At 52.6% G+C, this 15,832-nt stretch overlaps 5 protein-coding genes across 5 annotated transcripts; 4 read left to right on the top strand and 1 right to left on the bottom strand.

The window, feature by feature from the left end:
• Nucleotides 1–515: 515 nt before the first annotated feature.
• On the top strand, nt 516–2,812 carry Z518_01274 (uncharacterized protein; the record flags this gene model as incomplete). Its single annotated transcript, XM_013421875.1, has 2 exons — nt 516–600; nt 651–2,812. 2 exons carry the CDS (start codon nt 516–518, stop codon nt 2,810–2,812), a joined length of 2,247 nt encoding a protein of 748 aa, XP_013277329.1.
• Nucleotides 2,813–6,316: 3,504 nt separating this feature from the next.
• Z518_01273 (uncharacterized protein) lies at nt 6,317–7,879 on the top strand (the record flags this gene model as incomplete). Its single annotated transcript, XM_013421874.1, has 1 exon — nt 6,317–7,879. The coding sequence occupies one exon, from the start codon at nt 6,317–6,319 to the stop codon at nt 7,877–7,879; it is 1,563 nt and encodes a 520-aa protein (XP_013277328.1).
• Nucleotides 7,880–9,084: 1,205 nt separating this feature from the next.
• Z518_01272 (uncharacterized protein) lies at nt 9,085–11,671 on the top strand (the record flags this gene model as incomplete). Its single annotated transcript, XM_013421873.1, has 4 exons — nt 9,085–9,303; nt 9,371–10,505; nt 10,560–11,218; nt 11,270–11,671. The coding sequence occupies 4 exons, from the start codon at nt 9,085–9,087 to the stop codon at nt 11,669–11,671; spliced, it is 2,415 nt and encodes an 804-aa protein (XP_013277327.1).
• Nucleotides 11,672–12,219: 548 nt separating this feature from the next.
• Z518_01271 (uncharacterized protein) lies at nt 12,220–13,563 on the top strand (the record flags this gene model as incomplete). The annotated part of the gene is made up of 3 exons (XM_013421872.1): nt 12,220–12,263; nt 12,397–12,770; nt 12,914–13,563. The coding sequence occupies 3 exons, from the start codon at nt 12,220–12,222 to the stop codon at nt 13,561–13,563; spliced, it is 1,068 nt and encodes a 355-aa protein (XP_013277326.1).
• Nucleotides 13,564–13,908: 345 nt separating this feature from the next.
• Z518_01270 (uncharacterized protein) lies at nt 13,909–14,922 on the bottom strand (the record flags this gene model as incomplete). Its single annotated transcript, XM_013421871.1, has 1 exon — nt 13,909–14,922. The coding sequence occupies one exon, from the start codon at nt 14,920–14,922 to the stop codon at nt 13,909–13,911; it is 1,014 nt and encodes a 337-aa protein (XP_013277325.1).
• Between the last annotated feature and the right edge of the window lie 910 nt (nt 14,923–15,832).

The following is a 15,832-nucleotide window of genomic DNA, read 5'->3' as shown; positions in this document are numbered from 1 at the left end:
TTAGCTACGACTGTGCACTTGTTCCTCTCCTTGCTTCCGCCTTGTATGCAGTCGACGACGCCGCGACGGCCTACTGTACTTTCGTCCATGGTCACTCCCTAACACGCTCCATTCCACGCATTCATCATGGCGGGTGCGCAACCCACTGGAGATCAGCTCCTTCAAGTCTGCGCAATTACACATGTCGATGAATCCAGCGCACGGGTGCTGCTCAGGGTAAAGTGGACCAGGCAAGAAAAGATGGAACAAATGCTGAGGCCCGTACTTAGAAAAGCAACAATGATATTAATTTAGCTATTAATGCATTCTTCGAGGATCCGGTCGGATCTGTGAAAGAGGAGGTGAGTCTCTAATATTTGGCGAGTCGAGGACGCCGCTGAAGTGCTACAGCCAGCGGCGAACGATTGGCAATATCAAGATAATATCCCGTGTAAGACTATTTCCCTCAAAATCCGCCGGGTATTTGGTAGACTGATGTTGACATGAGCTTTCACATAGTTGCCGACAGTGCTAGCATGGGCGGAGTGCCGGCTATGTCACGTCCACCATCACCAGCTAACAGCAGGACCATGCTTGATTTGTCGGCCGCCCACGCAACTGGTAAGTATTTGCTAGTGAGACATATCAATTCATCGACTGAGAATCCGCAGCTTCAGCAAGCAGTGCGAGGACATTGAAAGAGCAAGAGGAAATGAACGATCCAGTGATTCAACGAGCCATGGCAGAGTCCCTCGGACAGCCATTGCCAGGCCAGGAAAATGGAGTCACTGGGACTGGAACACGCTTTGGACCTGCGAAACGAGACTTCTACGAACCTGCAAACTGGGCCATGACCACGTTTGCTACTTCACGCGAAATCATTGACCATCCACCGCCCTCGAAGCGGCGTAGAACAGACGACGAACCGGCATTTCTTCGTGGTTCAAAGGAAACAGACTATCTCGGACCATTGCTCACGATCTACCATAGCATACCTCTAGCGAGAGAAGCTCTGTTAATGCCTGGTTTAAAAATCCATGTCTACGGACACGAGGATAGTTGGTGGTCAGGAACAACTGACGAAAACACAAAGGCATTGTCGACTGACAATACCCTATGCATTGATCGGGATCAGTGCCACGTTCTGGCCGAGGTCCAATGCTTGATGGCATTTCTCGATAAAACACACCGAGCTTATGGCAGTGTTGATGCGCTGGCTGACCTCCAAGCCGTTCGAAGCTCCAGCCAGGCGTTTTCATTTTCTCGATTTCTAGAGACTTGGAATGCCGCTGCATTGCGCCAAGCTCCCCAAGAACCGTTGACGCAGATCTTCAGCTCCGTTGCAGTTAAGAACTCTAGCTCTGGAGATCGGCCTCTGGAAGAGAAGTCGCTACTTTCTATTGGAGCTCCGATCAATCGGATTCCGGGTGAGACGTTGGTGGACTTGTTCGACATGACGGTCTGGGACGACGTCACGGGCAATCTCGACGATGTCTGGATCGATCATGCTGCCGACGTCTTCACCGCACACGTCTATGACCCGGCCAACGGGAAAAATGGTCTTGAGTTGACTGTGGACCCAATTTGGTATCCGGATCGGTACATGTACGAATTCAGAGAGGCCACGCAGCACATGCGGAAACAGTTGCAACTGATACGCAGAGAGATCGATCAGTGCACGAATGCCCGGCGCCGCTGTGAAGTCCTCAAATTGCCGGACAATAGGATGCTCAAAATTCGGGAGGTCCTTGATGCTGTCGCAAAGACCTCAGCTACCGCACTCGGCCAGAAGTCGGCGTCCAATGGACTCTACGATCACCAGCAGCCCCTGTCGGAGAGCGCCATCGCACAAGTCGAAGCGGAGCAAATTGCTTCAGACTTGCAAAATGTACTCCAAAGAATGGACCAGAAAGTGCAGCAGCTGGAGCAAAGAAAGGCTGACTTGCGAGAGAAAATGCGGCAAATCTCGTTACAGCTGACCCGGCCTACACCGGAAAATCCCCACATTCCGCACCGCAAGTACACTTTACAAGGTGTGTCAACAAAGCCTGAGATCACGTATGTTCGTCAGCCCAATCGGGACCTGCTTCATCTTGAGGAGGATCAAAGAAACCCTGAGGATTCAGAATTCCAGTGGTGGAAATTGTGCTGGTTGCAAGATGACACTGGGAAACAAATACCACCGCCACCAATCATGGGACCCATGACACAGGCACAAGCGGAAGCCGCTAAAAAGACGGGAAATTCTTGGGATGAAAACGGCGACTTTTCCAAACCCTACGCCGTCAGCAAGGTCGGCGAGAACGAAGTGCTAGAAGCGGTCAAAAAGGAACACAGCTCCGTACTCCTCGTGTACGCCAACGAAAATGCAATGAAGTTCCGGGATAGCGAGTTGAACATCTCTCTCAGGCACTTCGTGGATCGGGACAACCAAGCCTTTGCGGAGGAGATTCAGCAGGAAGAAGGCCCAATGCCGAACTCTTCTGGTGATCATGAGGGAGAGGTTGAGTTTGAAGACGTTCCTTTGATCGATCAAACCGGGTCCAGCAACTCTGTTCGCGGACTCACCCCCGTGTCCGCGTCCACGCCTGGACGTGATGAGGATGAACAGCCTTCGCCCAAGCGAGCTAAAGAGGACAATTCAGGATTCGCGGCTGAACAACCACCTTCCTATGAGGAAAGTGTACGCAAGCAGGAGATGCAAGAGAGAAAAGGGAACAAAATTGGCCTGTACGCAGAACAAATGCTGCAAAGATACGGGAGCGAGAGAGGCAAGGGGATGCGGGAAAAGGACGACGGCGGCAGTTTTATGCATATTGAGCACTCGGACTGAAGGACATCCATGGAAGCTCCTCACTCATATTCCGAAGCCCCTTTTTTTGGAGCACGAAGAGGGTTGGTTAGCTTGTGCTCGGGCAGCAGGCTGAAGAGTTGAATGAGACAGTACCCAATATCCTAGCCTTTTCGAGGCACCGCCTGGAGCTTGATTGGATCATGAGTTGGTCAAAGAGACAACGGTCTGCCGTCATTTTTATTCGATGTCTATTATATTTTTGTGCAACAACCCAATTACCCAACGATGGCATGGTTTCTTGAATGTCGGTATGCAGAATGCAGCTGTGGTTGCACAACTGGGGAGCTTGGGGCCAACTCTCTTGCCTTTTTAAAAAATCCTGAACGAAGACGGTCGGAAGCAGTTGTGTGAGATGGTCGGTTCAATTAGACCGAGTCATTGGCTGGAATAGGGAATTTTATACCGGGGTCCTCTGTCTACTTGAACAAAGACATTGAAAGTGAAATCGCTGGTGATGACCCTTGTTTCGTCGACAAAGTTGCCATATGCGCCACTGGAGACGATATGTACCCGACGACCAAGAATGCTTGGTGACCACTTTGTAACTGGAGCAGGCGGATATGCTCATACAATAAGCGAGAGCGGTTTTTTGCAGTGGTGGTAATTCGTGCTTCATTCTTGCACTGAGTGGTGCAGTCGATGTTGCCCAGCTTCGGTGACAAAACGCTGTTCTTCTTTCAAGTCTTGCAGCAGCTTGCAGGATTGAAGAGTGAGCCAGTCAGTTTCTGCCCCGTGCCTGGCTGGTCAGTGTGACAGCACCCGGAAGCGTGCGTCGGGCTCCCTCCGTACTTAGAGATGAGTGCTCCACCAGTCAGCGGCTTCCGCGACGCACCCTCATCACCTCCGACCTCGTAACAAAACTCGACCCTCCGACGACTCGAGGACCCGCCAAACTGCCTATCCTTTCTGTCCCCCGAGCTTCCCAGGCCCAACTGCACGGAACTGCATATGCTGATCCCGTTGGCCTATCAGCTTCGGAGACAGCAACATCAACCGCCGACTAGCAGCAACCTAGATGGCACCCGCAGAAGATCTGTGCACCCATGAAAAAGAAGAGAAGGGCAATCACATCGCCCTACCAGGTACCGAAGTAGCCAGGGATTGGCAGGCTGTCCACATCCCCGGCCCAGCATTAAGGGCACTGGACCGGTAGGAGGTACAGAGTGCTGCATAGATATTGAGGATTCCGTGAAGGCCGCGCAACGCAGGGAGTGCGTACCACCAACCAAGCCCAGTTCCCACGCTTTTACCTCCTCGCGCTACAAATTCCAGGGCCGGTCCAAAGCATGCCACCTCTGCTCGAAGTCGAACGAGTTTCGAAAGAGGGATAAAAGTCTTCAATCACCAGAAGATGCGGGAGATGGCGGTTGGAAAATCATAATCATTGCTGGGGGGCCGAATGTATGACTTGTTGCTTACAGAAGATGCTTACTTACCGACCGACGCAGGGGCTCAAAGAACAATGTCACTCGGACATGGTGAATCTGGATAGCACTGCTGGCGTTATCAGGTCTGTTGGGCCGAGTTGCAACTTCAGGGGGATTTGAACTGGGTAGGTGGCTTGATGCCGTATACCAGGGAGAACAAGGGATATACTGCTGTACTATCGTCCCCTGGGCCCTAGACCATTAGATTGGCTGGATGGACGAAAGAGTGCGGGCTGTGAGGACACGCTTTTCCTTGCTTATCATCCTCCTCCCACCCTCCAAAGTCCCCATAGTTCAATGGGTAAAGGGGTGCGTGTTACATCTTAGTGGCCAGCAGGAACAGAAGTTTATCCTCTTGCCGGCCCTCTCCACGAAACAATGAGCCGACGACGCGCCGTTAAGTCGCCAGCCCAATTAACTGGTGCAGCACCTTGTTTGGAGGCTACCCTCTGGATTTTTCTTCTGGGAACTGCGATCTATTGTATTCCACCACTCGAGCCAAAAGTGAGCACCTTTGACAAACCATCCTGGCCCTCTGCCAGTAACAAGCAACCAACCAACAGTCGAGGCACACTCTGTTCGCAAGTTACAATGGCGCACTTTCTCTTGCCTCTTGGTAAACTTAGTTGTGACCACAGAAAATGCCCAAATTCTCCTCTCTTTCGGATTTTTCTCGAATCATCATTGCAATCATCATCCCACCAACAAGAGCATGAGCGGGTGTCGCTAGCCCTGCTAGCAGACCACGGCCCACTTCCTTTGCCAGCACGAGCTGCTCCGGAGTTCTCGAATCTTGACTTCATGTTCCACTCCCTCCCCCCCCCAAAGTCGAAGTACTTCCAGGTGCCGCCTTGCATTGATTGTTGCCCTTCCAGGTACACCAACAACATCCCCCCCCGCTTCCCCCCCAAATTAATTTGCGCCGTCTCCGAATCCATCTTGCTCCTCTCATGCGGCAGTCCCCCTTCGAGTCTTTCTGTGCCCGACGATCTTTCCCAAGGAATTGTACTCTGGTGAATTCCGTCCAGTAAGTTAACGTACCCACTTGATCATCTCTCCGCGTTTATCTCTGCTGACTTTTAGTAACCGACGACAGGCCAATATCAGGTCAGAACCCCTCTGCCGGCTTCGAAAGTCCTCATGCCATGCGGCCTCTTTAACCCTGTCTGTCTGTTCACTCTCCACCACCCGGTCACCGCACGATCGCGATTTGTATCTCACCCTGCCCACCCTGCGCCTCCAGCTTGGTGCTCGGGCCAGCCCCTGCAAGCCACACGGTACCGGATTGGCACGATTGATCACCCCGGCACGCTGCCAAACACAGGGCCTAGTCCGGTTTTTATCGTTGCTATCGACTGGCCACTTGTCGCCGCCAAAATATTCCGCGTCGCTGAAATCGCTATCCCACCTGTGCACTTTCGACTTTCTGATCTCAGGCATTTTCTGACTGTCTCTATTCCTCACCCTCTCCCTCATTTTACGCCTGATCGCGCTTCGAGACGTGATCGCGTTCACCTCTCCTTTCATCGCCATTGATTTTTATTTCGTCTAACATCGGTCCCATTCGTCTCACATCGTTCGCAACGACTAAGGTCCCCCGTCGGACGAGTGGTGGATCCCGCTATCTTCGAGGATTACTGTCAGGTACCTGGCGCGTTCCCCTCAGATTGACAATATCTTCACCATTTCTTTCGGAAACCCACCGAGCCGTTCTGTCAACGTTTCAGGCTCGAAGTGTCACTCAGAACTGTCTTCTACGGGCTATCGCGCCCAATATATCAATTGATATCGGAATCTTCAACTTCCGTAACATGGTCTTTGACAATATTACCGTCCTCATCTCGGTCCTATCAAACAGGGTATCTTAGATCAAGGAGCGCCAACTCTTTCTATTTGCCTGGCGAAGGACAGTCGATTGAAAAAGGGAGCGTGGCCTGGTCCCTTGTCGGTCTCTCTGAAACAGGATCGTCACAAGAGCCTTGCCGCTATCATCATTTTAGTCTTTAGTTTGTGATAGGCGAGGGCAAAGACTTTGTTCACTCTTGGGAAGCGCAGTATGAGCGCAATTGCTTTCAGTCCCCCGGAAACCCGACTACATCCCACTTTGTCAAATCCTTATATCGTGCCTTCGCAGTCTGCCGGGCGAGAAGTGTCACCGTCTGATCGACGAATGTCGAGTGCCAGCGAGGCTCTCATGGCTGTCCCAACGGTTCTGTTGCGACGCCTTCCGCGCAACACAACTCCCGAAGCCGTGCGGACAATGCTTCTCTTTGCCAAAGACCTTCAGGATACGGAAATCATCCCAAATGAGTACGAAGAGGACGCCGGATTCACGACAGCCATTGCTCGATTCGCGTCGATGACGGGTGCTTCTGAGGCGCAGGCGATGCTTGACGGCAAACCCAACACGGCCGGACAAGCCAAAATGATCGTCGACGTGATAGCAAGTCCGACCACGGCATCGGTACCCCGACGCAACACGATTGATCCTGCATCGGGTCGCAAAATCGCGCAGTCGGTGTCGCCGCCTCTCAGCAGCGCTCAGAAGTCCTCGCGATTCAACGGTACCTTTCAATCGATGGACAAGACGTCTCCTCCTCCGGCGTCATCTCCACCCAATCATACCTCGTCCGAAGCGAGTTCACAGCTACAGACCATTTTCTCTCCTCAATCTCCTGTGGCCAGTGCAGTGGCGGATCGCTCTCGTGTCAGTGGCAAAAAAGTCATTGACGAAGACGGGGGAGACGACGAGACGGGGGAACTACTCAAAGATCCTCTAGCGTACATGAATAGCTCCTCTGCCACCACCGGGGGTAGGAAGCCGATGAACCCTCGTATTCCCACGGCGGCGTTTTCGGCGCTTTCGCTGAATACCAACATGACCAATGGTCATTCCAATACCTATGCATCGCCCCGTTCTGCCGTGCAGTCTCGAACACCTCACTCCCAATTTCCGCCGACGATGGGTCCTAACGGACAATATTCGATGCCAAATCAGCCCTATATCCGGCACAACTACCCTCCGGTCAATCCAGCCGACCAGAATCCGCCATGTAATACGCTCTACGTAGGAAATTTGCCCATTGACACATCCGAAGATGAACTCAAAGCGATGTTCTCAAAACAAAGAGGATATAAAAGGCTATGCTTCCGAACCAAACAGAATGGACCGATGTGTTTTGTCGAATTTGAAGACATATCCTTCGCCACGAAGGCGTTGAATGAATTGTACGGCGCTCAACTCCACAATAGCGTCAAGGGTGGGATCCGGCTGAGCTTTTCGAAGAATCCGCTCGGGGTTCGAGCTGGTCAACCTGGGAGTACGAACCCAGCGACGCCTCTGAGTGCGAGTGGACCGATGGGAATGAACGGATTTGGAAGCATGACTCCTGGTGGCTTTACCACCGCCAGTGGTCCTCCTCCAGGATTATCAGCCCCACCAGGTTTGAATATGAGCATGTCAAATGTGAATGGAGTCGCGCCCCCCCCATCCTTTGCGAACCAAGGATTCAATATTGGAAATGGGACCATGCCCAACTTGAGAGGAATGCCAATGAACAATGGCGCGAGTGGGCAAGCAATGGGTGGCATGTATCCGGATTATATGCTTGGTCGATAATAGACAAGCGCCCCCCCTCCTGCGCCGGCAAGGAAGACCATGGCGGTAACGTATGCCGCCGAGCTGACCGCGGTTTAGATGAGTGGATGGAATTGGTGGATATTGTCAAAGATGATTTTCAGCATTGAGTATGACACTCCAAAGAGATGAGCATTTGGGTTTGCAGGGCTGGAGATGGGAAGGGCGTTTGTCGACGGACTTTGATTGAATGATTTGGTTCATCGTTTCAAGCACGAGATTCCCCATTTTGCAGACAACAAGGGAGCAAGCGGGCGGGCAAGCGAATCGGCGTTTATCTGATTGAGGGAGCAGCAGCAGCGATGAGAGGACACAGGACCGGACCGGAACATTTGAATCACACTGTCATTCTCGATTTGTTAGCATGGTTATATGAGGCTTGCTGGGAAGGTACGCATGGAATGGGGGAACATTTGCCGGCGGACAGGATGGCTCTGAGCCGGCTGCAAATTAAGTATGAGATTGCGCGTGGAAAGACGAGCTTCTGACGAAGAAGGGGGATGGTGTTTTGATGATATTTCCATTGAAATTCTTGAGCATGAATTTGATCGACGGAGGGAGCAGAGGCTTGGATTGAACATGTGAGGAGTTTATCTTCTGGTTTTATACATTCTTCCAGTTGTAGTGAGGCATTTATAAAGCAATGAATGAGGGGCATATGACCATCAGGAACAGGGACAGAGCAAGACAGCTTCGAGACTCGAAAGAATATAAGAAACGAAGGGTGTCACTCTCTTTGGCCGTAGGTTTCTGTATAGCGGGAGGTACCAGTAAATCGTAGACGGGGGGGCAGAGACGGTGGTGTGGAGTTGGTCGGGTCCCCAAGAGTGAGTCAGCATCTCGCCTAGACATGAAACGAATTAGTGAATGGAGATGAAAGCAAGCAAGACATGGATTGCATGTGTAGGGAAATGTAAAGCGTTTGGGCCGATTGCAGCTATAGCCAGTGACAAGTTATTTGCTTGTTGCTGCATCAGAGTTTGGAGCCAACAACACAACATGCAGAATTGCTCACATACTCCATCCCATGAATGAGCCTCCAGTCTCCACGGTGCTTGCCATCCTCATTACATTCTGTGCTTTATCTCTTCATTTTTTTCAATGCCGCCCAATGGTCCACCGCAGCATTCGTTTCCTTGTCCCCCACGGTGGCTGGAGAGCTCTCTCGCTTCAGGCAACCCCCGGAAATGGGACTGCATATTGACAATTTGAACCTTACCGGCACGCCGCCTGCAGCGACATCCGCACCGACGTCCATCTCGCGCTGTTTCAAGCCTCCAAATCAGCACACTCAGAATCAGCATCAGCGCCGGCATCAGGCTTGCCCCTATCCAGAACCCGCACTCGCCCACGTCTTCCCCTGGTTGGCAAACGCAGTGCCAGCACCAAAAGCACCGACGAGGACAGTAACGAGTCAAGCAGAACTCCCCTAGGTTCGCTAACCTTCAGTTCTTCCTGCCCTGTCCTCTCTAGCGGACCTCAATCGGCATAGAGGGGAACGGGCCAAATCCAATTCCAAGAAAAAGAGTCTGGACAACCGAAGCAGGGAACCCACCCCCAATTCCTCCAGAGAGGGGCCACCCGTTCGGCCCAATAGCAACGAGGGGCAAGCTGCCCGACCACAGGTTCCGCACCGAAGCCCAAGCCCAGACGCGGACAGCGACACAGAACCAGACACGGGTTCAAGCCACAGCCACATCTTCAACTATCACTGGTTCTGCTTCATCTCCGTCGATCGAACCCACTCTCAGCATTTCACTTTCGGCTGCGGCCACCACCAATACTGAAATCAATTCAACTTCCAGCACTATTCCCACGTCACCTTCTATCACCACCCGAATACCTTCTCCCTTGATCCCTCTCGAGCAAGCGTCTTCTGCAGCCATTGCTGCCGACCAGAAACCCGGTCCTCCTGTCGTCGTCGTTCAGCAACCTTCCACTCCGACCGTCCCGACGCTCCCCCCACACTCAGGTTCTCGACATGATAGTCCCGAAGCAATGCAGAGAAAGATATGGGTGAAGCGACCTGGCGCCTCCCCTACGAGAGTTGGAGTTGCCGAAGATGACCTCGTGGATAATGTGCGCGATGCCGTCCTACAAAAATATGCCAACTCCCTCGGCCGCAGCATCGATGCTCCGGACATCACCCTCAAGATCATCAGCCGCGACCAAAATAATCGAAATGTGAGCCCGGAGCGTGCCTTGGGACCCGAAGAGCCCATCGGTGCGACTCTCGATGCCTATTATCCCGGCGGACAGACCGTCGATGAGGCTCTCATTATCGACGTTCCCTCCCGACGAACACCGCGACCGTCTCCTCGAGCCGGAAATCACCACATCTCCTACTTTTATCCCGATACCTACCGACCTGACGATGCTGCTCGAGAGTATTTTCCTCCCATGCCCGTCCACTCTCCACATATCGCGCATGTTCCCCATCCCAACGCCGTTCCTCATGCCATGTCTGTATTGACCACCGGCCATGTGCCGCCCTTACCCAGTCCCGGATCACATGGACAACGGAGACATGCACGGCCCAAATATGGCCGGCAACATACGAGTAGCCCCACGATCATGCATACCGTTCAACCTAATGGGCAAGTCATCGGTATGTCGAGCTCCCCCTGTTTCGCAATCTACCTTAACTGAGTCCAATCAATAGAATCGAAATCACAGATAAACGGGACGATGCCAACAAATCCTCCTCTCTCTACACCTCCCGCTCAAGGATCGAACGAGCATAATTCCTCAATTGCACCTCCAAATCGCGTTTCGTCACCCCACCCTGGTCAGAAACCGAAGAGAAGAAAGAATCCCCTTACCACCCGGTCAACCAATGGTGATGCGCCACCTTCGAAACCGGCAGCGGCCGCGCTATTGGATGGCACTGTTCCGCCAATCAATGTACTGCTGGTGGAAGACAATGTTATCAACTTGAAACTGCTGGAAGCTTTCATGAAAAGGCTGAAAGTGAGGTGGAAGTCTGCCATGAATGGTAAAGAAGCAGTCGCGATGTGGAGGACCGGCGGCTTTCATTTGGTTCTCATGGACATCCAGCTCCCGGTGATGAACGGACTGGAGGCAACCAAAGAAATCCGACGACTCGAAGCCGTGAATGGGATTGGCGTATTTAGTGGAAGCCCCATCGACACTGGTTCCAAGACACCCCTTACGAACGGAGAGGGGCTGGCCGAGGCGGACGTCTTGCCCGATCGCAGCTTGTTCAAAAGTCCGGTCATCATCGTGGCACTGACCGCTAGCAGTCTACAGATTGACAGGCATGAAGCACTGGCCGCTGGGTGTAACGACTTTTTGACCAAGGTGAGCACCATTCACACGTCTATTAGGGGACACAGCTAATGCCGGATATAGCCTGTCAACTTTGTTTGGATGGAACGCAAGGTCACAGAATGGGGATGCATGCAAGCGCTGATTGATTTCGACGGATGGCGAAAGTGGAAGCAATACGCAGAGGCCCAAGAAGATCCGGCCAAGAAGGTGGCTGAAGAAAAAGACGAAAAGGCCAAAACCAAGGCAGCTCTAAAAGCCATGTTTTTGCGACCTCCTCCGAGCCTTCAGAAGGATGGCGGTGGAGGCGCAGAAACATCGTCTAACTCAGAAAAGACCCTTTTGCAGAATGGAACTCCCAAGAAAAGTATCAGTTCGGGCGTGGGCGGGGCCAGCGGACCAAAAGGTCACAGGATCAGTCGAAGTAATGCAAGCGGTGGAGGAAGCTTGGAGAGTATGGCAGAGGAAGATGAAAAGGGACATTGATGAAACCTATGTCCCTGATGGAAGTCAAAATATGGGGCGCCTTGCGCCATTGTTGGTCTTTGCAAAGCAAGGAGTTGGAACTTTATATTCATGATTTGAGCATTATAGCGTGCATGATACAAGGGTGTTTATTTTCAAAGCAACATTCGCCGAGTGGATTGACTTTTTTGTTCTATCGGGGAGGCCGATTTCGATTCATTCCAGGCCGTGGTGGAGCAAAGGAGGATGATTTGTTGGAAATGGGATCGGATTGAGTAAATATGGAAGAGCCATGTATGGGATATGTTGGCCATCCTCCAGACGTTTGATGAATGACGAATCCATTTCATCTGCTCGTAAGAACCCGTGTGGTGGGGAGAAATTGACCCGGACGAGGCTGAGACATTAACATTAGCATGACAAGGCTGCCAAGATTCTCTTGGTGGTTCCCCCCAATCAGGGCCAACTTGAAACATGACGTCGATCCTCAGACTTGTAGGCTCTCTCATGGTATCAGCCTTCCACTACCTTCTCACGCAGTCTCTCCACTTCTAACTCTTCTCGTCGCCATGTCGGCCAAAATCGCCAAAACAATTGCTCGGCAAAAGGAGAAGTAAGTTAACCTCCAATTGTGTTTCGTGCGTCTGAAACTACACTGTACTCCATGACATCCCATCCCACAATCAATACGTTGCAAAGACTCAAGCCCAACGCTAACATGCCCTCCCTTTCTTCTATCCGTTCAGAGTCGCCGAGGGCAACTTTTATGAAGCCCACCAACAACTCCGCGTCATCACCTCCCGCTACCTGAAATCCGCCGACTACAACTCCGCCTGCGATGTCCTATACAATGGCTCCCTCCTCCTCCTGCGCGCCGGGCAGGGCGGATCCGGAGGAGACCTGGCTCTCATGCTGTTGAACGACGTCTACATCAAGGGCGAATGGGAATGTGACGAGGAAAATAAGAGACGTCTGCTGGAGATTCTGCATGCGTTCCCCAAAGATGAGCCAACGCGTAAGAGATTTGTTTCCGAGATGATCAGCTGGTCTGGGAAGCTTGGCGAGCTGGAGCGAGGAGATCCGGAAATTCATCATGAGGTGGGCAAAATTTTTGCTGAAGGTTCGTGACATGCCCTGTGATTCTTTTTCTCTATCCTCCGGATAGAATTGAGACGCCGACCGACCACCCTGCTCCACCCCAAATTTCAACCCGCCGAGTCCTGCTTGAGCATGCGACGACCCTTACTCTGACACTACGGATAGAAGGCGAAGCCTACGATGCAGAACGACATCTCGTCCTTGGCACACCGGCGTCGGCTCCCATCCTCGCCTCCCTCCACTACACATGGTACACGCAAGACCAACCACACCTAGCACCGATCTACGCCTCGCGCTCCGTCTTACCGTACTTGCTCGTCGGCAACCTGGCCTCTGCTACTACGGCCCTGAGCACCTTCACCTCGCACCTGACGACCTCCAACCCACAACTTCTCGCCATGTCCCAACCTCTGGAGTCCAGCAAATCCGGTGTCTCCCTCCGCATCTTCCCCTCGATCCCCCTGTTGAATTTTTTGTCACTACTTCTCCTCGCGGCCCCAAAGGGGGATAGCACACTCTTTAAGCAGTTGGCGAAATTCTACGCACCGTATCTCAAGGACGCTGACGCCCTGTGGTCCGACGCCCTCGCGAATATCGGCGAGATTTGGTTCGGGATCAAAATCCCTCGACAAGGCGGGAATCCGCTTTTCGATATGATGGGGAGCATGCTCTTTGGTGGCGGTCAAGGTGGGCCTGGTGCCGTCGGTGGAGGGAAATCAGGATCGGGGCATACGTCTAGGTCAGGCACACCGAAACCAGCACCAGTAGCTACGAAAAAGGAGATTGAACGGCCCCCTGCGATGGATTTGGATTGATGAGATGTGTCAGAACGAGTACTGGAGTTGAGAAATGGAAGGACTCGATTTGTCTTTCCCAAGTACATATTAGAGCTTTTGAAGTGAGTTGGTCCGTACTGACGAACAAGATGGCGCCACTTGTGGCTGGAAAAAGGAAACTGTATTCCATGGTCTGGTTTCCCCCCCTCCTTTCAATCAATTACGCTGGACTGAGTTCCGAGTAGATATCCTGTCATATCGTAACTTGGCTGGACCCCTTTCCATAGAACCATTTGGCCACACACCGCTTATTACGTGGTCATACAGGAACCACACCCACGTATTGCTCAATCCTGGACGTATCCGAACTCCAATCGTCATCAATCACTCATAAGCACCAGCATCATCTCTTCCGACCCTGGTTCCCACCAAGGTCGAAGGCTCGCCGAACATCCAATTCTCCTCGTCCGCACGCGCAACATGCCTTCGCAAACTCGAATTAATCAGGCCCATAAGTTCGTCTCGTTCGGCCTCCGAATCGTTGTCCCTGTCTCCGTTCGTGATGTAGTCATCCTCGTCTTCCTCGTCTTCAACGTAGGTGTGGTGATGAACGCCCATTTCTAGCTCCGTTCCGTCCGGCGTAGGGAGTCGACGCAGTCGTTGTGCTCCTTCTCGGTGGTCCGTGGTGTGAGAATGTCTGTGACGTCGTGGATCTGGAAGTCCGGTTGACACTGTGCTCTTGCTTCTTCCCCTTGCGCGTTGTCTGGCCATCATCTCGCCGAGGGTTCTCTCGATGCGTTCACGGTCACGACGTTCTTGATCTGCCTCTGCTTCCGCTGCCGCTGCGGCCATTGCTGCTACATGAGCCCGTGCGTGCGCGTGCTCTGCTTCTGTGGTGGGAGAATGAGCGTATGGATCATGGCGGTGTCGTCGATTTCGATCTCGTCGTCGGCGGTACGCTCGCGTCACAGGACCGTGTGATTCATCCTCTGAATAGCCTTCCTGGTTATGATCGGGGTGTTCAAATTCATCACCCTCTCTTTCTTCACCTTCATCTTGACCGTCGTCCGAGTCTGAAAGTCTTAGCCGACCTGGTAGAACAGGTATCTGAGGTAGCACCGGTCGTCCCGTTAACGGGTTCATAGCGATGATTGAAGCATTCGGGAATACGGCCGCAGATGACCGTGGGCTTAGTGGACGGTTTGGCGAGATGGTTAGGTCATAACTGTCTGCTAAGGCTGTCCTAGGCGGAGACGGAGGCTGGAGGACGTGAGAGAAAGGTGCAGGAGGTGGGATCAGTGGAAGACTGTTGCCGTTCGTGGGGGGGATATTGTTGAAAAGAGATCCGCGCGGGGGAGAGGGCGAGAGGGGAGGAGTTGACACAGAGCGCTGATGCATGGTGCGTAGTGGGGGAAGGCCAAATTGGCTATTGTGGTGTTGTTGCGTCTGGGTTTGAGAATGAGCGTTATTCTGTGGACTGGTTTGCGACGGTGGCCGCGAGCCTGAGGCCTGACGCCGGGAGAGATGAGCCGAGAAGAGATTTCTTCGTACAGAGCCTGAGGCTATATGGTTCGAGGTGGAGGAAATGAAGGTCGAGATGGTGGGAGAGAGATCAGGCGGGGGTTGTGAGGGTGGCATTGAGAGGAGGGATGCGCTTGCACCTGCGCAGGAGTCGAATAGTTTTACTCATACACGAGATTGACAGCCACGCCGCTGACAAAGTTTGTAGAGAAGGAGAGAGGGAGGGCACAGGACCTTGAAGGTCGCGCAATATGAACGTACGTGAAGAGTAAATACGACGCAGTGAGTTTGTATGATCGGATATCATCCCCGTCCCTGCTGGGGATTCCGCCAATCAAATTCGCTCAAATATCGAGCAACACCGTCCTGTAATATCGAAATCCTTTGTATGCGGTACGTCCTGGGGTAACCATTGCTCCCTGTATGCTAAAATACTGACACAGATACTCCTGGCGTAAAGCTGATCTTGGGGCGCATCCCTTGCCGATTCGCTCCACAGTACGCGTCTCGAGTCGGATGTGGTTGGGAATAGTATTAAGTGTCACGCTGAAGAAAGCACAAGTACAGAGCGGGTCGATGTCCAGAACGAAGTATTAATCAGCGGGGAGGCCTATAATAATGACGAAGTCGACGGCGGAAAGGAGCGAGCGCGACTACATAGATCACGTGGTCCAGCCTTGCCTTCTTCCCACAAGGCTGTCGCTTCGTCTACGGGCTGGTCTCGTGATAGGTTTAGGCGCGAAGTCAACGTAGAACGAATCAAAAATGGTTCGTGAGTCTCGCATTA

Source organism: Rhinocladiella mackenziei (genome assembly GCF_000835555.1).
Source record: "Rhinocladiella mackenziei CBS 650.93 unplaced genomic scaffold supercont1.1, whole genome shotgun sequence".
NCBI classification, from domain to species: domain Eukaryota; kingdom Fungi; phylum Ascomycota; class Eurotiomycetes; order Chaetothyriales; family Herpotrichiellaceae; genus Rhinocladiella; species Rhinocladiella mackenziei.
Note: the sequence above shows the minus strand (reverse complement) of the source record. Positions and strands in the feature narration are given on the sequence as shown.